Source organism: Ascaphus truei, chromosome 3 (assembly GCF_040206685.1).
Source record: "Ascaphus truei isolate aAscTru1 chromosome 3, aAscTru1.hap1, whole genome shotgun sequence".
NCBI classification, from domain to species: Eukaryota; Metazoa; Chordata; class Amphibia; order Anura; family Ascaphidae; genus Ascaphus; species Ascaphus truei.
In genome coordinates, this window is record NC_134485.1 from 340,302,990 (window position 1) to 340,325,460 (window position 22,471).

The 22,471-nt window shown below is 41.9% G+C and overlaps 1 protein-coding gene across 2 annotated transcripts in view; it reads right to left on the reverse strand.

Moving 5' to 3' along the window:
* Window positions 1-22,471, reverse strand: part of PFKM (phosphofructokinase, muscle) — a 104,711-nt gene that overhangs the window by 49,731 nt on the left and 32,509 nt on the right. For both annotated transcript variants that reach the window (XM_075591667.1, XM_075591666.1), the window contains exon 2: window positions 12,217-12,315. In XM_075591667.1, the coding sequence (XP_075447782.1) occupies window positions 12,217-12,315 (99 nt within the window). The remainder of the gene's footprint in view (window positions 1-12,216; window positions 12,316-22,471) is intronic.

Genomic DNA, 22,471 nt, shown 5'->3' on the forward strand with positions numbered 1-22,471 from the left:
ATGCTCTGAAGTACGTTTGTCTGGAATAAAACACCTACCTTTTTGCTGGCATCTCAGTCTGGTTCCCGTCTTTGTCGCTAACGTCTGCTGTGCTCTTTGGAGTCTCTTCACCTGGACTCTTCGCCTTCCTTACATGTATTATTATAATTCTGGCTTTTTCTGTCAGTCTCATGTGTAACAAAATAATTATATGTAATTGTAGTTTTCATACGAACTATAAAGTATTGCGGTGCCCCCTTAAGTGGAGGCCCGTGTTCACCTAAAAAATAAATTATCGTTGATGATGATAAATGGATGAGGATAAATGATTATTCATGATGATAATGATAAATGATGATAAAAATGTTAAAGGAGGAAAAGTAAGACTAAAGACAGGAGTGGACCATTATGTTGAGGGAGACAAATGAATAGCAGAATAGTAAATGGAGTATATTCAGAGGAGGGGAAGGTGACTAATGGAGTATTTCGGAGATCAGTACGGGGATTTCTTGACTCAATATTAAATCATATGTGGATCCTATAGAAAATGTATTTTGTTTTGGGGCCCTAAACTGAGCAGACAGCGCAAAAATTAGAATACTATTAATGAAAAACAGTCTTTGCAAGTAATGGCAACAGTCACTAGCAATGAATCTCTAAGGCACAAGCAGGCAACAGTCCTCAGTGTGTGAAGCACTGTTAAATTAGATATTTGCAACGGAAGAACCTGTTGTCTGGGAGTCATTCTCACAGGATCCTAGTATAGTACAGGTAGTCCTCGGTTATCCGACACAATGCGTTACTCAAAATGGCGTTGTAAAGCGAAACGTTGTAAAGCGAAACACGTTTTCCCATAGGAACACTGTTTAAATGAAAGGTTCCGTTCCTGAAGGCATTTTTAACAATAAAATACACCAAATATTTTATGCAGGCAATAAGATATGCAGCACACACATAAATATATGTATATAGTATAATATTATATATATACGCTCTTAGGACGCTTTGCAACGTTGTTTATGTGAATGTGTGTGTATATACATATACACACATACACAACGTTGCAAAGCGTCGTAAGAGCGTTGGATAAGCCATTTTGGCGTTGTAAAAATGAATATAGGTATGTATTGCATAGCGTTGGATAAGCCATTTGTTGTAAAGCGAAGCGTTGTAAAACGAGGACTGCCTGTATTATATAGTATTCTCATTTTTGTGCTGTCTGCTCTCAGCCTACAAGGATTTGTCAGATATTTAGTGCAGTAGCCAAGTACATATCAGATGACATTATTCATTGAATTTAATACTGCTTGGTAGTATACACATATATGTGATCTCTGTTTTCAGGCTCTTAGCCTACAACGGGTTGTCAGGTGTCTAGTGCATCAGTTTAAGGATATCAGCTAAACATATACATAGATATCAGATGACATAACTCATTGAATTCAATACTGCTTGCATCCGCCTAGACACTTTTTTTGCATTTGTTTTAACACTGGGAGGATTTTGCTGTGAGGGAGTCGGGAAGTACCATAGTCCCACTTTGTGGTGACTATGGGAATGGGCCTATAGAAGGGGTAAGTGACCCCAAAACATTGCCCCCTGCGTATCACTGCACCCACTTCCTTCCCTGATAGGGATTTCTGTATCATATCCCTCACTTTTTAGTGATGTCACATTTCCCCCTTCCCTCACCATCTCTCCCCCTCCTGTTCATTTTGTGATTTGTGTTTTTTTGCACATTGTCAATTCATGTTCTTCACTTTTGCTCATTAATACATATCAGCATTTCAAGTATCATTGATTCTTTTGTATTCATTAGGAGTGCGGGGAACACTTTTTGTGTTCTAGAATTCATTTATCCTTCCCCCCCCCTTTTTTTTCTCCTAACGGGTGAATGTCATGATAATCAATAATAGCTAATAACTTAGGACATTAAAAAAACGGCATTTATGTCGTATACAAAACCTGTTTGATTCTCAGATACCAGTGATGGGATTATCTTTTTTAAATCTATGTGCTAATATTTTGTTCATTAGTTTGAAGTCAATTATTTAAAAGTGATATAGGTCAGTACGAGGCAGGGTCTTTAAAATGTAAATTCTCTATCGAAGGGATGGAAGTGTCTCCAGCTATTAATTACTTATAACGTTTCGTATTTATGCTGACAGCTTTCGTTACCTATTGTTTTTTGTGGTCTAGATTCTTTACAACTGGATCGATCCAGGAAATTATCAAGACAAATATTAAAATCTCGCCGATAAGAAGAAAAGGCTTAAAGATGAGAGAATCTCCACGTTCCCATCCCCTCCAACTCCAATATGTGAGAAGTCTGATTTCCCCCCAGGGCTCAACTCCAGAATATTTAAAAAAATGGAGTCAAGCGGGTGTAATTAGGCTAGGAGACCTGATGGATACGGGTAAGATCAGATGTTTTAAACACTTTCAGCACCAGGTTGAATTTAAAGAAGGGGAGGAGAGGTGGCAATATATGCAAATTTTACATTATATGAACAGAAAAAATATATATATTAAGGGCGCTGAGTCCTTTTGAAACAGTGCTGGTTTGTGGGGTGCAGGTGGATACAATATATTGTATATCTATAGAGTATTACTGGAAATTAATATTGAAACTAAACCACGGTTTGTACTAGCCTGGGAAAAAGAGCTTGGTAGGGAGTACTCTGCACTCAAGTGGACACAGATGTGGAGCAATGCCAACTCTTCCTCGTTATCAACGAATATTCTAGAAAATTGATATAAGATAATGTACAAGTGGTAATACTCACCACAAAAACTGAAAGAATGCTACCCAGGAACTTCCAATAAGTAATGGAGAGGTTGTGAGGAGGTGGGAACAATGCTTCATATCTGGTGCGAGTGTAAGATAATAGAGCGGTTTTGGGATATGATATTACAGCAGATTTTTAATATTACCAAAATTAGAATCACAAAAGACCCAAGTATTATATTGTTAAGGTAAGGGGTCAAGGGGCACAGAATTAGGAAATCTCTATTAATACATATGCTAAATGCAGCAAGATGTGCCATCGCTGCCAACTGGAAAAAGATGCAGGCACCCACTATGGGACAATGGGAGTCGAGAGTATGGGAGTTTATGAAAATGGAACAACTATCAAGCATAACCACTGACACTAGGTTAAAATTTGAACGCCTTTGGTTGCCATGGTCAGAGTTTACTACTAATAGAATACCGTGAGAGGATTTAAAAGTAGACACATTTGCCATAGTCAGAATAATAATTATAATAATAAGGATAACCCAGACTAATATTTATGGGATTGACTTGTGTCTAGTTTTAATTTTATTTTGTCTAATCTTAATTTTTTTATTTATGTCAGATTGTTGGTTTTGTGTTTGTTTTTATTAGTATCAATGCTGTATGTTTTAAGTTGTGTTGTATTGTTTTGTATAGGTTAAATGTTATAAAAATGTGGTTTATAAATAAAGAATTTACAAGAGGAAAAAGCTTAAATCCCATTATTTTGCCAACGAGGGCTGTAAAGAATTTACGGGAGTTCTTATTTGGGGCATATACTTTAGCTATAACTTTTCTTCCCGCTATGGTAATATCAATTAAAACAAAATCTGCCTTCATCATCTGTTAGCATTGAGTGGAACATATATTGCAGTTCCTTCTGGATGGCTACACCCCTCCTCCTTCTATCATAGGACAAGCAAGGCATTTCTGTACCCATGATCTTTCTAATTTTGAATGTAAATTTATACACCTGTATACTAATTTTGAATGTCCAGATCATGAAGATGGGTCTCTTGTATTAATCCTAGATCCACCTTGTTAATCTGTAGATGGTGGGGTATTTTAGATCGCTTAATTGGTGAGTTAATCCCATTTACATTCCACATTGAGATTTTAAATAAAATAAAAAAATAGAATGAACTAGCACTCACCCTGTCTACTATACAGTAATTCAGAAGGCGGTACTATCATCCTGCATCTATACCGCTAGATGCATACAACTATATATAAAAAAATTTTTAAAAAACATACTGGATCTGCACTCAAAAAGTAAATCAAAGAAAATGAAAGACTTCCATTTTCCCTTTGGTCTCACCAACTTGGTGAGACTAAAAAGGAAAGGTAAGTCTTTCATTTTCTTTGATTTACTTTTTAAGTGCTGATCCAGTATGAGATTTTAAATGTATTCATGACACCTTTCTATGGGAGAGGGTATTCTGCCTTTCGTTTATTTTGCCTAGTTTTTAGTCCTACTTATAACACTCATTACATATTCTTATCTCTTAGTTGTTTTTCTTTGGAGCCATAATAAGAACAAAAATCCTAACCATATAATTTAACTTTCAGTAAGCTCTTAACTGGTCTAAAAGAACCAAGAACATAACTTTGTATACATACATTTTTGTATATAGGGGAGATTAGCTTTACTCCCCTTTAAACCTCTATTGTAGCTACGACAGCTACCATTGCTACCTCTGCCTTTTTCTAAAATGGCTTTCCTGTTCCAGGTGTCTCGTCACATAGTAATAAGAAGGGAGAAAGCAGAGTGAAGCAATATAACACAAAAAGAAAGTGCATGAGGAATCTCGTAGGAAGGGCCACCTTGTTACCTCTTACCCTCCCTCATCTATGGGTTCCGCATATCGGGATATGTGTGGCTTATCAGGACTATGGTCAATGGTGCACATGAAAGAGTTGTCCTCTTAAGGGGAAGGCACCCAGGCTCCTGCCTGGGCACATCATACGAGAGGAAGGAAGCGGGCCTCTGGATTCGTTCTCATCCTCTACTGTGGCTGATTTTTCAATAGACTCTTAAATCTTTAGTTCCGATGATGGGTCCTTAAAGATCTTTTCACCTTGAATTGTTTGAACTCAATTTTACTGGGTACATCAAGGCAAATGTAATACCTTTGTGGTACATCTGAGTGCAGATATTCAGGAGCGGCTGAGGCTGGGCCATTTTATTTGACAAGGTACCGAGCGGCTGAGGCTGGGCCATTTTATTTGACTTCAAGTGTGAGTGTAGTCCTTGTGTTTGCTTTATTTCATTTTATTTCATTGTGTCTTATTTTATTCCATTGTGTCTTAGTATAATTTATTTCATTTTGTCATAGATTGTTCTATACTTTTTATGGTTCACCACATGTTTGCATTTCATATGCTTATGTCTCCACTGTATACCCATTAAAGACCTTTTTTATTGTTGTTAACCCTTGTTGGCATACACTCCTTTTGGTCATCTGGGAAACGGGGAGAGGAGACACTCACACACTACACCCATCGGGGGATAATTCTGCTGAGACAACCCAGACACCATCCATACAGGACATCACCCTCTGAGGACAAGGACTCACATCAGGCCGTGTGAGTTTTATGTATATTGAGACTCCAGCATATGAGTCTGTAATAAATCCACTACAGTCAGCGTTGAGGGAGAGACACCACACAAGCCCGTGTGAGTCACTGAATCCATAATTTTATGTATTCTTTGATTAGTTAAAGTGGAAAACCAATTATCAACCCCTCCAGCATTATCCTCCTCCTTGCTCCCACACCCTGCCCTCACCCCCCTCCCCCTTTCCCCCCCCCCCCTCTTCCCCCATCCCCCACATGTGTATCTAATACACTGAGATTTTAATTCTTTTTTATCCATATCCTTTTATTTCATTCGGTTCCATCGACATCGGGAGGCCCGTGAGGTTTGCGCTGACTATCTTCACACCACAAAAAAAAACATCATACGAGAGGAAGGAAGCGGGCCTCTGGATTCGTTCTCATCCTCTACTGTGGCTGATTTTTCAATAGACTCTTAAATCTTTAGTTCCGATGATGGGTCCTTGAAGATCTTTTCACCTTGAATTGTTTGAACTCAATTTTACTGGGTACATCAAGGCAAATGTAATACCTTTGTGGTACATCTGAGTGCAGATATTCAGGAATTCTTTCCTCTTTCTAGCCCTGAAAGATCAGAATTTTGTTTCCTTGCAGTTTTGCTTTAGATTTTGTAAGCCGTGAAGGTTTTGGTGCTCTCTGAGAAGTTTAGGAATCGAGCGATGACTGGTCGCGTTCTCTCTTTAACCTCTTTTTTCGGAAGTCCAATCCGGTGGCGTCTTTCTATTCCAACACCATGTTTTCCTGTGGGACCCTCTAGGATACTTGGTACGTACTGTATGTGATATAGCTGTAAACAATTGCGTCTCTGATGTCCCCTCAGTTATCCTAATAAAGCTGTGATTATTCCTTCTTTGTCTGTTTTCTTGATCCTTAAGCTGTTCCGTTAGGTTGGATATATTTTTTCTCATTATTATTATAACAGCTTTTTGTGCATCATTTATCTTGTCGTCCGAGTCACTGGTTCTTTGTTCCAGTTCTTTAAGTTGGTGACTATGTGAACCCAATTGTTGTTGGTTATCTTCCAGCATTTTCTGGATAGGTTCTAATTTAGAATCCAGCAGCAGTGATATACTTTTGATGGCTTGTCTGATAATCGCCACAGATTGAGCCACACTTAAAACAGTTAGCTCACTCACATTGTCAGCTTGTTCCACTCTTTTGTGCCCTTTCCCACCATCCTCTCTCCTCCTCTTCTGCTGGTCCTTCATGGAGGTTTCATTGCTTTTGACGGCTTGGTGACAAATCTCTCTATAAAATCGTATTCTAACAGACAAGAGTTGGTTTCACTTCACACTGATTTTCCCTTATCTGCCTCTCTTCTTAGAATCACCACGTGGGTGAACCCAGTGTAGCAAGGCTGTGTGCTATTTAGCAGTAACTACCCTCCATGATGAGAGTCAGCGGGCCTCAAAATTGTGATGATATCCGCATTCTCCCCCTCCCCTCCAAGCCCACAGTCCTCTCAGTCTTGGCCCCTTTCTTATTTCTCTCCCTTCATTTATATACTCACACTTTTATGGCTCACCCTAGGCATGGGCAAGATAAGGAATACAGTTCCCTTTCCCCCTTTACTTCATATGTTTTGGGTCTCCGGTAAATGTTCCAGTTACAATCTGGAGAGTTCTCCTGCAACTCTCGTAGCCCAGTGGAGATCAGTATAATTATGGTGTCTATATGAGAGGTAGGGATTTCAGACGTTTGTGGTAGTATCGCTGTTTGTTCTGATCATACTCTCTCGTGGGGTTTCCGGAGGGGGCAATAGCCCATGTGAAATGCAAGGTAGGGTGCCCCCTTCTCCTCTGGAGCGCTCTATGTCCCTCCATGGCCCGATTCGTGTACATCGCAGGTTATGGGGGATACCGGGATTACCTGCCCACCGACTGTGACGCTAGTCCGTTACTCCGGTTCCTCTCACTTCCAGTTGTGGCTCACAGACTATCCATTCCGGGACGCTCTGCATTGTAGACCTCATCCGTGTGGTCTCAGCGTTCATCTTGAAACCACTGCATCAAGGCCGGGTGGAGGAACGTGGCTGCTTAAAAATAGATGTGGGTATGTGAATATCTAAAGTCAGCGATTTGTGGTCACGGCGGATTCGTGTTGCCGCTCTTATCAATATGCCTTTGTCCTTGTAGTTTTCATCCCGATTTTCAATGCTTTGTTGTTGCTCCTTCCATGTGGCGCTTGATCTAGACACATGCTCTCATGCTTGCTGTCCAAGCTACGCCACACAAAAGCCTATTTTTAATTTTTTTTTAATAAGTCCTCAAGATAAATGTAATTCTATTTGTGGGGGGAAAACAAAACACTTATAGGGCGAGGTATGTAGGCCTCTTATAAAAGTACCTAATTTATCCAAGGCACTATGAGCAATAGGTCTATCATAGTTTAGTTGGTGATCTTCTCTGATAAGAAATAATAACTACTATTTTTTTAAACAAACAAAATAGATATGACTACAAAATTAAACTGTATTCCATTCAGTAGTCCACATTTTACATGGAGAGATAAAGGAAGGCATATGAAACAGTGCACCTACAGAGAGTGGAAAGGCAAGAAAAAAAAGTTACAACAGAAGGTGTAAGAGGAATATCGGAACAGAAACATCTGAAGGAGAGGATTTATCGAAAGATGCAGGGATATCAATCAAGAAGAATTTAAACTGGCTAATTTGATGAGACGTTTCAACCAACTGAACAGCCTGGAAGCCTAACTGGTACGAGTGTGGTTATTAGGAAAATTGATTATGTTGATACATAAAATATGCTCAGGGATTAGAAAGGCAGGAGCGCAAAGTTAAATTAGTGCTTTAAGGAGTAATCCATGCAATATCCTACGTGAGTTTAAAAACTTTAATGCAATTTTTGAATGCATCCTTTGATTGCTATAGCAGGTTCTAACACACTTCCCAAGCAGCGCAAGATCTTTGCAACACTTTCATGTTTGCAAAACCGCCGACAATTGAGGCGCTGGAAGTTGGGCCGGTCAGAGGTCGGGTTCAACTTCTTTGTCCTTTTGCCGGTCCTCTGTTTGCCGCTGGGCCTGGGCTCCCCCCAGCTGCTGGCCTCCCTCACTATCCCGTGCAGGGCCTCTCTCTGATGTCGGTGTGCACCGGGCCTCACTGGAAGCTGGGCCCAGCTTCTGGCACACACTGTCATCAGAGAGGCCCTGCACAGGACAGTGAGGGAGGCCAGCAGCTGGGGAGAGCTGGGGCCTGGCGGCCTGAGACCATCCCCAAGTTAAGTGTGTTTTGTATATATTTGGATGGGTTGTTTTGTATGTACTTGGGGTGGGGGATGTTTTGTATATATTTCGGGTTTGTGGGGTGTTTTGTATGTATTTGGGGGGGGGGTCTTTTGTATGTATTTGGGGGGTGTTTTGTATGTATTTGGGGGTGTGTTGTATGTATTGGGGGGGTGTTTTGTAAATATTTGGGGGGTGTTTTATGTATTGGGGTGCTTTGTATTTATTAGGGGGAGGGGTAATTATTGGGGGGGGGGGTTGTGTGGAGGGAATTGTGGACGTGTGTGGCCAGGGGGGAGGGAGGAGGGAATGAGTGTGAGGAGGGGGGATTGAGGGAGAGGGGGGTAAATGATGAATGAGGCAGGAGAGTGAGAGGAGGGAGGTATAAGATAGGGAGAAATAGGGTAAGGTGGGGGAGAGTGAGTGAGGAAGAGAGGTAATCAGAGTGAGACGGTTAGAGAAATCCATGGGGAGAGGGGGGGGGGAAGAAGGGTGGCTCGCGAGCTGCAAACTGTAATAATGGATAATGTTACCTTAGTAATATAAGAGTACATTGTAGTTGCTGAGTTACACAGACGGAAGGATTGATTGAAACTGAAAGCAGCCATTTAGTGAACCCTAGGAAGCAGGATCTTTGCTGATTGATTACAGGAAACCATATCAATTAGCAGCTTAGGTAATTAGTTTTCAATAAAGGTAATCAAAGGCTGCATATATTAAATAAAATGTAAAAACTATATATATATTGTAAAGTGCCACTTGAATTGTTTCTTTAAAACATTTGCACGTGACTTTGAGGCCTTCCTCACACTGCAGATGGTTACTTAAAGGTATTCATTAAAATATACTGTAAAAATAAGCCAAGTACACTAGAGGACATATACATAATAAAATATCAATCACATTTCAGATGTATTCTTACATTTGCAGCTAGACGTCAGAAATCCTTGATTTGTAAAGTAATTTTTTAAACTACTGTATTATGAGAGATTGCGTGTCTCTGTGGTACATTATACATTCTCCTGGCTTCTGCAGCTGCACACACACATACTGTATCCTCTTAGAAGCCAGAGGAACAAATAATGTATTTGTATGCATTCAGCCTCCCTAACATTTTCAGTGTAACAAACGTTCTAAAGTGATAACTCTGTACTGAAGAAGATTAGAATATCTAAATAATTGTATTTACAATTGTTGGTTTTTTTTTTTTTTAGAAATGTAAGTGTACATTGTGATAAAAATAATTCCAAGCATTTGATAGAGTTAAAAGATCAGCTGATTAAGTGACTTCACCTGCTCCATGTTAGCATTAATTGAAGAAATTGCCAGCAAAACTTCTTTGCCAGAGAATGTCTTTACATTTCAGACTCCTTTTTTATTGCTTTTCTAACATCGAGACGAATATTAAACACATTGTGTATTTATTCATCAATTTTCTGCATTTCTGAAACTGTGTAATATAATGACAAACTACAACTTTGTTTAGCAGTATCTGTCCCACATATTCATGGCAATACTACTGTTCTGTAAATATCCAATAAGAATTTGGAGAGTTATTTGTTCATATTGTAATGGAGTGTTAAAGCCGGATTCATTTGTCTTTACCCTGGTGAAATCAACCGGTCATCTCCCCTGATACTAGTGTGCTCTGTTTAAGAATTGTGCACCCGCTCCTGGGTGCAGTCGTCAGTCACCCAGTCCAGGTGAAAAATGTAAAATGCTCCTGTTGTGAAGCATCTTATACAGGTCAACAATAAAGAGATGTAATGGTTCTTTAAGACCGTTTCCCGTGTATCACTGTAAGTTTCCTGCAGCATAACATCAGTAGTGTGTGGGAGAATGTGGCCTAGTGAGTCTAGTCTAGCCAGTGACTGGCAGTAACATATGTGCCTTGCTGAGGCAGCATTCCAAAACTCAAAGCCCCCCTGACACACACACACACACACGAGAATAAAATGAAGTTACAATATTATCATTTCTACATTGTTTTATTCGTTACTTATAATTATTTATATGTATTAACATAACCTGAAATTAACATTGTAATAAATAGCTGCAGAATTATGATGTATACTATACAAAGTCTGGGTTTAAAACCTACCAATCAAATATAGTTCTCTCTTGTGAATGCATCTTCGTTTGTAAAATGCTTTGCTTCACAACCTAGTTTGCACTAATGTGTTCCCATCTTTGTAACTCCAACTGCTGAGGAATCTGCTGTTTGTCTTTTTCTAGCATTCCACTGCAGTCTTGCAGGGAGACATACTGTAATCAGTGCAAGTACAGACCATCTGATACTTCCCCCTCGCTCTCCTTAACTTGCACAAGGCAGAGGACTGCTGGCTCCTACTCTAGCCCAGGCAAAAGAGAATCAAGGGAACTTTCCTATAAACTTGGCAGAAGAACTACTTGTTCAATATCATGCACATATTCTATGGAAAGGCAATAACCATTTTTATGGTGAGTACACTATTTTTCACTCCATCATACAATAGTTATGCAACAAGTCGTTTTCAGATTGGTTAACGTGTCCATTCTAAACGTAATGATGATGTACAGTACTGTAAATGAGCATCAACGTGGAAAGTCCTATCTTCCACACACTATGGCAAAGTGACACCTGGGACCCAGACTTCCATCTTTTAGATTCATATAATCATCGCTATTTGCCTGTGAGCTACACGTTAGCAGTACAGAGATATAATCTGCCTTAGATTGTTATCTGAACTTTTACATCTGTGTTAAACTCATGCAATCCATGTAAATCATTATTACTGACCCGAGGAAGAGAGGAGAACTCTCAAAAGCTCGTCTTATAATATCAATTGTTAGTTCAAATAATAAAAAAAAGGTATTTCCTAATACTGAAGTACTCATTTATTGTTTGAGCAAATAATTGTTTTACAGTATAATCCAAGTATTACTGAATATTTACTATTTTCATGGAAGTTAGTGGTAGTGGTTTACGTTTCCAGCGCATGAAACAATTTTAAAAAAAGTGGATCACATCTTCAGTTCCGTATATTGTCTTTCCTGTCCCTGCAGAATTTGTTAAAGACACAACTTGTATTATATTTTCTTTAACACAATCTATTTCTTCAAAAATCAAAAGAACAAAAAAACAAAACAAAAAAACAAACCCAGGAAACACAGTTTGGATACCCACATAGCTAAAGTTTAACAGCTTTCCAGTAACTTTGGGAAAACATTTCCAACTTTTCAGATTTGATTTAATGTATTCCTAATTTGTTTGTATGTTAACCAGTGTAGCCTAACGAGACGTGCAGCTGAGATTAGTTACGGTCTGGCATATTTTTAGACATGTGGCTGAAACAGCCACGGTATTTATTTACAGCTCCCTCTCATATAAATTTTTTTGGTATTGATACGTTTTAATATGAAATCTATTTCACTTATTTATTTGATTTTAATTTGTGACAGCGTACAAAATTCAATTTAGGCAAAATCCAATGAAAAGTTTACATGAAAGTTTACAGTTTGAAATAAACATACCAGGTACTATAACATATACAGTATAAGTGAATTCAATAAAAATGTGAAATAAGCATCAAGAAGCTATTTGACACTATGTATTACTGTACCTTGTGCATCTCCTCCTGATGTAAGTACAGCGATAGCTTTGCCAATTCCCAGAGTTTGGGCTTCAGGAGGTTTATTTGATGATCGCTGCATTTTATCAGCTGGAAAGCAAAAGAAAAATTTGCATGAAAACACGCACTGGCTGCTTGTCTCCTTCCTTCTCCTGACTAACACAGACTGAGGAGCATAAGCTGCTTTTGTAGGTCACACTATCCTCTTAACATAATACTGGTCTCTGAATGACAAGTCAAAATGTCACTGTACAGTAGATAAGGTTTTATGCAGTGTCAGTCACTGTTGCTCCATCATTCATCTATGACTGCATTCAGTTATGAATATTGTCAGGGAAAAAAACCCACTACAATACTCTTTCTATATATTTATTGTATGTAGTGAAAAAAAAGGGAATCATTTGATGTATCTGGTAAAAGAAATATTGGTGTTATAGTTTGCAGATTGGAAAGGGTGATGATTCTCAACTTTTTGTTTATTAAAAAAATGAGAAATCCAATACTGATGCAAAAACAATACTTATTGCAACTAGTACTTATAGGGTTCTTATCTGCTCTTAAAGCAGCAAAACATGTTACATTGTATGATTAAAAAAATAAATAAAACAGTTCTGTAGTATTTGATAATAGTGACGGTTTTTTTAAAATGCAATTCTTAATGCCATTTTTAATGAGTTTTAAAGCATCCTTTGATTTCTATAGCAGATTTGAACCGACCTCCCCAGCAGTGCATGATATTTGCAACAACTTCCTGTTTGGGATCATTTGTTGCCAATGTTCCAGCAGTTAGAGCTGTAAACTGTAACAATAGATAATGTTACCTTAGTAATATAAGGATACATTGTAGCTGCTGAGTTACACTGAGTGAAGGATTGATTGAAACTGAAAGGCAGCCATTATGTTAGGCACACAATCAGGATATTTACAGATTTATAACAGGAGCACCAAACGATTGCCAGCTTAAGTAAGAATGTAGAATTATATATGGTCATATGCTTTACATATAAAAATAAGAAGACGAAAGGGGGAAAGTAGTATTGCTGCTTTACGCTTTGCAACCTTTAATCGTTTACTAGTTGTTGTCTAAGGTAACTGAGACAAGTGGCCTTGGAGAAAAGTAATTTCTCCCCCCAAACAAATATCCCAACTCAATGGGCTATGTTCAATACACTATAAAATGGCCCATATCGGTTAGTATTTATTATTATTGTTTATTTGTGAAGAGTCAACATATTCTCCTTGTGCCCCTTTGTCTCTCATCCTCTGTGCCCACCTGTCTGTTACTCTCTCTCCTTGCTCCCCTTGTTTATTTGTCTCTCTCTGTGTTATTCTCTGTCTCTGTGTATAGCTCTACCCCTTGTCTGCAGGTCTCCCTTTGTGCCCCCTTGTCTGTTTGTCTCTCCTCAGTACCTGTAAATTGTCTTAGGCCCTGTTCTTTTATTTTCCTCTTTCCCACCCTTTTCCTCTTCTGATTGGCCCTTACCTTCCCCTCTGTCCCGCCCCCTAACTCTTCCGATTGGTCCACTCTTCCTGTCTTTTCCCCCTCTTCTGAGGGAGAAGTGCTGGTACTATGTCCCTGCTGCTAGAATATGTACCGGAACAGCGTTCCAGCAAGTTCCTGCAGGACCCTAGCCCTGTTTTCATGTAATGTTACCAAGTACATTATTGTGGTATTAAACACTGCATCCTAAAAAAAGAAAACCCCAAACTGATCTTAAGGAGCGCAAATTATTTTCAATATAACTTTATAAGCTGCTGCATAGCCTTCAGTGCTACACTACCCTCTCAGGCCTGATTTATATATACACTCTTTCAAATCATACTCCTCATATCCTGCAATACCTGGGAACCATCTCCTCCTACCTTTCTCTCCTTACTACTGTGGCTGCATCCCAATAAGACCTCTGCATTGATTTTTCTGTTTGCAGTTTCCTCACTTCTTTATAAAAACTTTTCTATTCTCTCGACCTTTCCACACTCTCTTCATATCCCATTCCCTCCACATTTGCCTGTGGACAGACACTGCACCACAATTTACATACCTCTATCCCAGCAACATCTGCACACCTCATTAAAAAAAAGTACCGTCAAATATTTCCCAGCTGCTTTCTCTCTCGCTCTACTCCTTGCTGCTGGGGATAGCTCTCCTAATCCTGGACCTGGCCATATACACAGCTGGTCTTGCCCACACCTGCCTCCTGACCAAGGGTGTTAACCCATCTAACTTAATACCCATTACTTGTCTCCCTTTCTTCACTCTACCCTTCTCCTGTGCCCTCTGGAATGGCCACTCTAACTAACAAGACTCTGGTTGTACATGATCTCTTCTACTCTCTCTTCAGCCCTTTGCTCTAACAGAAACCTGGCACTCACAACATCACTCTGCAGTGGAGACTGCTGTCTCCTATGGTGGTCTCTTTCAAACACTCAACCCCCTAATGGCCGGGGTGGAAAGGTAGGTCTCCTCCCTTGCCAATTATCAGCTCCACCCTATGCCTTCATCTGTTTCAGTCTCTTCCTTTCAGATTCACACTGTCCAGTTTTTCTACCCTATCTCTCTACATGTTGCAGTCAACTACAGACCGCCTACCTCTACATCCACCTTCCTCTCAGACTTTGAATCGTGGCTTTACTTCTCTCTCTTTCATCCATTTACTGAGTGGCGTTGACTATCATATTGATGATCCTTCAGTCTCCTGGGCATCTCACTTTCTCTCTTTAACCTCCTCCTTTGGCATTCCCCAATAGACAGATTCCAGTCCCCACAAAAAATTGTCACTATTTAGACCTGATCTTTACTAAAATCTGTTCCATTTTGGATTTCAACATCTCCCCCTTCTACTCTCTGAACATCACCACTACTCATTCCTCTCAACCTTCTCATACCTGTTCTCCTCGTTACTCTCGAGACAGTCACTCCATTGACCACTCCGCTCTGACATCTACCCTGAGCACTAACCTCTCTCTTCTAACTCCTTCCTCTGGAACTGACAATCTTGTCAACTCTTACAACTCTATCCTCTCCTCCTCTCTAGATCTATATGCCCGGTTCTGTTCTGCGGCACACCCATCTCTCTAACCCACAGCCTTGGCTAAACTCACAAACATGCTTCATTCACACGTGCACTCGCTCCTCTGAATGACCATGGAGGAAATCTCACACACATGCTAATTTACTGCAGTATTCATTTCTCCTCTCCTGTTTTACCTCTGGTTTCTCCAAGGCCAAACAATACTGCTTCTCTTCACTTATCAACACTCACAAATCCAATCCACGCCGTCTTTTCTCTGTATATTTGACTCCCTCCTCCGACCTTCTCCTCTCACTTCATATCCTTCCTTCACTTCTCCTCAAGCCATTGCCGATCACTTTAAAGGCAAGGTGGATTCTATCCGCGAGATTCCTTCTGTCCCATCCCCCTCCTCTCTGCTTCTACCTACATGAAAACCCTTTTACACTCTTGACTCCTTCTCTCCTGTTGCAGAGTTGGAACTTTGTAACCTGATTTTCTCTGCTTACTTTACCACACTCTCGATTCCATTCCCTCCCACCTTTTCAGAACTCTTGCTCCTATCTTAGTCCTCACTCTTACCGATATCTTCAATTCCCCCCTGTCCTCTGCTACTTTCCGTCCCTCCTTTAAGCATGCAATGGTCACACCTATTTTCAAAAACATCCTAGACCATATGTGCCTTACTAACTACTAACCAGTATGTCTCCTGCCTTTTTCCTTCAAACTGCTAGAAAGTCATGTGTTTTCCTGTATGATCACCTTTTTTAATTCCCATGCCCTCTGGGACCCCTTGCAAGCTGGCTTCCGTACAGCTCCCGTAGATGGTGCTCACTAAAGAAGCGAATGGTCTGCATGAAGCAAAATTCAATTTTTCCCTACTTGTCCTACTTTATTTCTCTGCTGCCTTTGATACTGTTGATCACTCTGTTCTTCATATTCAAAACTCTGTTAGTATCCGCAATAAAGCTCTATTCTGGTTTTCATCATACCCCTACCCTCACACATTTTTAGGCCTATGTTGCTACCATGTTTTTGTCTCCTGTTGGTCGGTCTGTTGGTGTACCTCAAGGCTCTGTTCTGGGACCTCTCCTACCACCTGGTGACCTTATCAAACTCGTTTGGCCTTGGGTATCAGCTCTATGCAGATAATACGCAGATATATCTATCCACCCCCAAACTCATACCTGCAATCCAATTTATAATTGCCTCCAGGCTATATCCTTGTGGATGGTGCTGTGCCGCCTTAAACTTAATATATCTAAAATTGAGCTTCTAAAATTGAGTACTACCATCTATTCTGTTGCCAAAGTATGTTGCCTTCGAGTGATAGTTTACTCTTCCCTTTGCTTTTCCATTCCCTTCCACGGCATGTTTAAAATTGGTGTATTCTTCCTCTGTAACATTTCCAAGATCCACCCTTTCCTCTGTCAATCTTCTGCTAAAACTCTAAAGCATGCCTGTGGCAGGATTGCCTGTAGGCGAGGTCAGACAATAGTCCACACGTGCAGTTTGTGATTTTATTTCTCCACAACACAAATAAACATTTGGGCACACTGTCCCTTTAAGGCAAAACGAAACTCATTAAAAGAACACCTACTCCCAATAGGGATATCTTGCTAAGCACTCCAGGCCCTATCTATCGGGCTGGCTGACTTTGTCCAGTTCCCAACCCCATAACATATATCACAATGGTTATGAAACAATATGAAAGTCCTTACTGTATCTTTGTTTGGGAATCTCTGTCCCTAGAGAGCGGATAGGAAGCCCTTCTGGATAAGAGCTTCCACAGAACAGCTCTGTAGTCTAAGTCAGCCACATACTACAAGTATTAGCCTCCTTATCAAGCTGGTTGTCAGCTGTCTCAGCTTACTTCCTGATTGCCCAACTATTCTTACTGGGTTAACCTTCTGAGTGCTGGATGAAGGACTCAGATGTATGTTTCCCAGACATAATTATCAGTACCTGACTTCACCCTGTCACAATGCCCTTATTCTCTCCCATCTGGATTATTGCAACATAATGTTAACAGGCCTCCCTGCCACACAACTTTTTCCTTTGCAATCTAGCAAAAAATTTGCCTGGATAATCTAACAAACAGTCTCTGCTTCTTAAATCCATCTCATGGCTTCCCATCAGGTTCTGAATCACCTACAAAGTTCTCCTCCTTATGTTCAAGGCTCTCCACTCATCTGCTCCTCCCTACATATCAACTTTGATCTCTCGTTATGCCCCTGTTCATCTCCTGCACTCTATCCATAACCGTCTTCTTTCCACCTCTTTCATATCTACTGTACAGCTTTCACCTTAAACCTTTTCCCCTTACTGCCCGTTACCTGTGGAATGCCCTCACACTCAGTATACACCAAGCACCTTCTCTCCCCACCTTTAAGTCAAACCTTCAAACTTACCTCTTAAATAAATTGTTTCAATAGCCTGGACTCATGGCTACTGTCCGACACTTACAGTTACTCCTACCAGCAATTGCCATCTACTGCACTTATTCCCTCACCTGCTGTCTCTAACTCTCCCAACATACTATTTAGATTGTAAGCTCTACGCGGCAGGGATTTCCTTTCCCATGGTTTGATTTTATTTGTTGCACTTATTCTATTATAATTCCCTGTACTGCATTGTCTCTTTTTTTTAAAGCGCAGAGTACACTGTGGGCGCTATATAAATAACGATATACATACGGTTTTGCAAGTGGATAATACTGTAATGAAAAAACGTGAAGTCTATATACTAATAACCTCCTGCACACACATTCCACTTAAATAAAGAGTTTGAAAAAATAAGGTTCTCCATCCTTAAAATAACGTAATGTACAAACTTCTACATAGAAAACCAGATGGCTTTGGTTCAAAAAGGCTTTTGTTTATTTCAGTAGCAAAACCCAGGCCAAAAGTGAGGCACTCAGTAAGCTGGTCAGGTACAACAGAAGTATCAGCCACACAATTGCAAAGCAACAACATTCTTGTTAGCGCAGTACTAGCTAATACAGCACCACTATATATATATATATATATATATATATATATATATATATCTAATACCATATTAATTTTGTACTATAAATTGTTACTCTTCCCATAATACAAACTAAGCTATAATTGGGTAATGTATAAGATGGAGAACTTATTTTACGACCTATGCAAATAGGACACATTGGGGGGGGGGGGGGGGGGCTCATTAAAGGTAGAACAATTGGCATTAGCCCTATTTACTGACAATTTTATTTCTCATCTTATTCACTAAAGCAATGTTTCTCAACCAGGGTGCCAGGGAACACTGGTGTGCCATAACACTCTGCCAAGGGTGCCACAGCTCCAGGGGGACATTTTTGCTGGCTGCTCAGCGGGCACATCCCCTGCTGCCTGGAGGCGTAGAGGCTGCGATCTACCTCTCCTCTCACAGTCCGGCTGGACGCACCCGGAGAGCAGCTGATATGTTTGAGGTGTGGGAAGGTGGGCGGAAAGAGGGAAGGAGTAAGGAGGAGCGTGTGCTGCCTGTGTATGTTGGGGTGTGTGATAGCTTTATGTGGGGAGGATAGTATGGATCTACACCTCTTCCCATCAAGGATCTGCAGGCCACGCAGAAAAAGACTGAAGAAGAATGGTGTTCATGGAAGGATAGCCAGGAGGAAACCACTGCTCTTTAAAAAGAACATTGCTGCCCATCTGAAGTTTGCCAAAGAGCACATAGATGATCCATGAGACTTCTGGAACAATATTCTCTGGACAGACGAGTCAAAGGTAGAAACTTTTTTACCTCAATGAAAACCTTATGCTTGGCGAAAACCAAAACTGTGTTCGAACAGAAGAACCTCATCCCAACCGTCAAGCATGGTGGTGAGAGTGTGATGGTTTGGGGTGCTTTGCTGCCTCAGGACTTGGATGGCTTGCCATCATTGACACAACCATGAAATCTGCATTGTATCAGAAGATTCTAGAGGAGAATGTCAGGCCAAACGTCTGTGAGCTGAAGCACAAGCAAAAAGTGGGTCATGCAGCAAGGCAATGATCCTAAACATACAAGCAAATCTACAAAAGAATGGCTGCAGAAGAAGAAATTCCGCGTTTTAGAATGGCTTAGTCAAAGACCGGACCTAAACCCCATCAAAATGTTGTGGCAGGACCTGAAGTGAGCTGTCCATGCAAGGCAGCGCTCAAAATGTCGCTGAATTGAAGCAGTTCTGTAAGGAGGAATGGGCCAAAATTCCTCAAAACTGATGTGAGAGACTGACCAGCAGTTCCAGGAAACACTAAGTTGAAGTCATTGCTGCTCAAGGGGGTGCAAGCAGGTTCTGAATCTGAAGATTCACATACTTTTTCACACGTGGAATGTTTAATCATTTGTGGATAAATAAATGTTGAAAAAGTATCATGTTTTTATGTTATTTGTTTGACTAGGTTAACTTTATCTATGATTATGACTTAGATTAAGACATTTTAGGTTTGAAATATATGAAATATGAGAAAATCCTAAGTGTTTCACAAACTTTTCCTCGCCACTGTAAATAAAGGCCACTACATACATAGGCAAGATAAAACTAGCCAAACTAGAACAAGTGATAAAAATACATATTACCAATGTAGAAATATAAATATATTAAAGGTGAACCATGGAAGGACAAAAATATAAAATACTTAGGAGCCAACCAGAATTTGAAGGAGCCAGCATTTTGTGAGGCGCTGGGGTGGGAAGGGGAGAGAGTAGTGTTCCAGCTGGAGTGCCACCCACTCCCTCCCCAGCCAGTAACTTTACTGAAGACTTCCGGGTTGAACCACAGGGGCACACTTCTACCCGGCTTTTCTCCTGCTGCTCACATGGATGTGAATGCTCTCCTGCTTCCTGCCGCCCGCCATCTAATGCCTCTGCTGCCCTGCTGACATGGTGATCCTCTTCTCCCGCCGCCAGCTTCTTCTTACGCTCCAGTCAGTCCTGCCGCCACCTCGCCAGCTCACAAAATCCACTCACCCCAAGCGTGTGGCTGAGTAGATTTGTCGAGCACTGTATATATATGTGTGTAACCCCCTGTGCCTGCAAGCAGCACAGGACATTGCCCCTTTAACAGTTATGCTATACAGGAAATTGCGCCTTTAACAGTTACGCTCACTGATTAACATGTGACTGGAATCAGCCAGTGAGAGAGTGAAACATTGAGTCTGGGCAGGACAGCCATCTTGTGATGCTCTGAGCTGGATGGAGTTGTGGAGTATGAGGATGCTTGCAAATGTACTCTGCAAGTGCCTGACAGATCCACTGAGTGTGGAGACTGGTGGAGTTGCTGGCCAGTTGAAAAGCACAGTGACCCACCTCAGTGAGCACTGCCCAGCCCAGAGGAAAAGGATCAGGATTCAGACAGCCCCTGAGGGTAGACCCGAGTGCACTCAGCCTAGAGGAAAGAGATTCCCTTGCACTGGAACAAAATGTTATGTTTTTCACATTAACTGTAAGAAGCACAGGCCTGCATCTAGTAGTCGTTGAATCAACAGCTCCAACGAAAGTGTTATTATGCAAATACTCTGTCTGATCAACAGGGTATGTGAACTCAGTTGCAATGACTGTAATATATAAAATCAGAAGCACAGCATTAGTAACCTTTAGTAGGATAGTAGGAATACTGTGTGGTTATGTGGTGGCCCTGATCATTAAGGGTCACATGAGTTTAGTAACCCTGTGTGTATGCCTGTTCAAAGTTATAGATATAGAAATATAAAGTTTGTCATAATTCTTTACAGTTGTGTTGTGTCTAATTACTTATGCCTCCCACTGTGTACCACCCACTATAAGATTTAAACCTCAATTTATAGGACTCAGGTCCCCACCTCAGTGACAGGTTCTATAGTCCAAAAAAAAGTAAAGAGGGGTTACACACACACACACACACACACACACACACACACACACACACACACACACACACACACACACACACACACAGACTGTGTATATATATATATATATATATATCTTATTATATATTAGTGAAAGCACTGTATGCCTGTCTGCATCTTCCTGTGTCCCTAGGGGAAATCTCATTGGTCCCTTGGGCCGCCCGCCCCCACACCTCTCATTGGCCTGAGGCGGAGTGACCACACACACACACACACACACACACACACACACACACACACACACACACACACACACACACCCTCCAAGTCATCGTGACCCGCGCGCACCTCCTCCTCTCCCCATGTCTCCCTGTTTCCCCCGCTTTCACCCCCCCGGCGCCGCTAAAGTCAGCGGGGGAGCGGAGCGAGCGCCCGGGACACCCCCCACGGCTCTCAATCACGCGCCGCGCGCCCCCACGCTCTCCTCCTCTCCCCGTGTCAGCTCCCCCCCGGTGCTCCGCTCAGCTCTCCCCCCCAGAGCTCCGCTCAGCTCTCCCCCCCGGTGCTCCGCTCAGCTCTCCCCCCGGAGCTCCGCTCAGCTCTCCCCCCCGGTGCTCCGCTCAGCTCCCCCTCGGTGCTCCGCTCACCTCCCCCCCGGTGCTCCGACAGGCAGTGGATACGCGGCGCCTAAGATGGCGGCGCCCGGAAGGACCCCCTTCCTCCCTCGCGGAGTAAGATGGCGGCGGACGGAAGGAGAGGTGACGTGTGTGTGTGTATCACTGTGTGTGTGTGTGTCACTGTGTGTGTGGGGGGGGGGGGGGACACTGTGTGTGTGTGTGTTACACTGTGTGTGTGTGTTACACTGCCTCTTACTCCTGTCTGTGTGTTTGTGTGTGACACTGTGTGTGTGTGTGTGTGTGTGTGTGTGTGTGTGTGTGTGACACTCTGTGGTGGGGGCCGGGGGTGATGTGGTGGGGGCCGGGGGGTGATGTGGTGGGGGCCGGGGGGTGATGTGGTGGGGGCCGGGGGGTGATGTGGTGGGGGCCGGGGGTGATGTGGTGGGGGCCAGGGGTGATGTGGTGGGAGCCGGGGGTGATGCAGGGGGGGGGGGCAGTAATGTGAGGTGCAAGGGGGGGGGAGTCATGTGAGGTGCAAGGGGCGGAGAGTCATGTGATGTGCAAGGCGGGGAACACAGATGTGGGGGCCAGGAGGGGTGGAGAGTGATGTGGGGTGCAGGGAGGGGAGACCGCAGATGTGAAGGAGGGGGGGGGGACGAAGCTGTGAAGAGGGGGGGGGGGAGCTGTGAAGGGGAACGGAGTTGTGAACGTGGGGGCCAGCCAGCTGTGAAGGGGGGTAAATCACGGGCAACGCAGGGTATATCAGCTAGTATATATA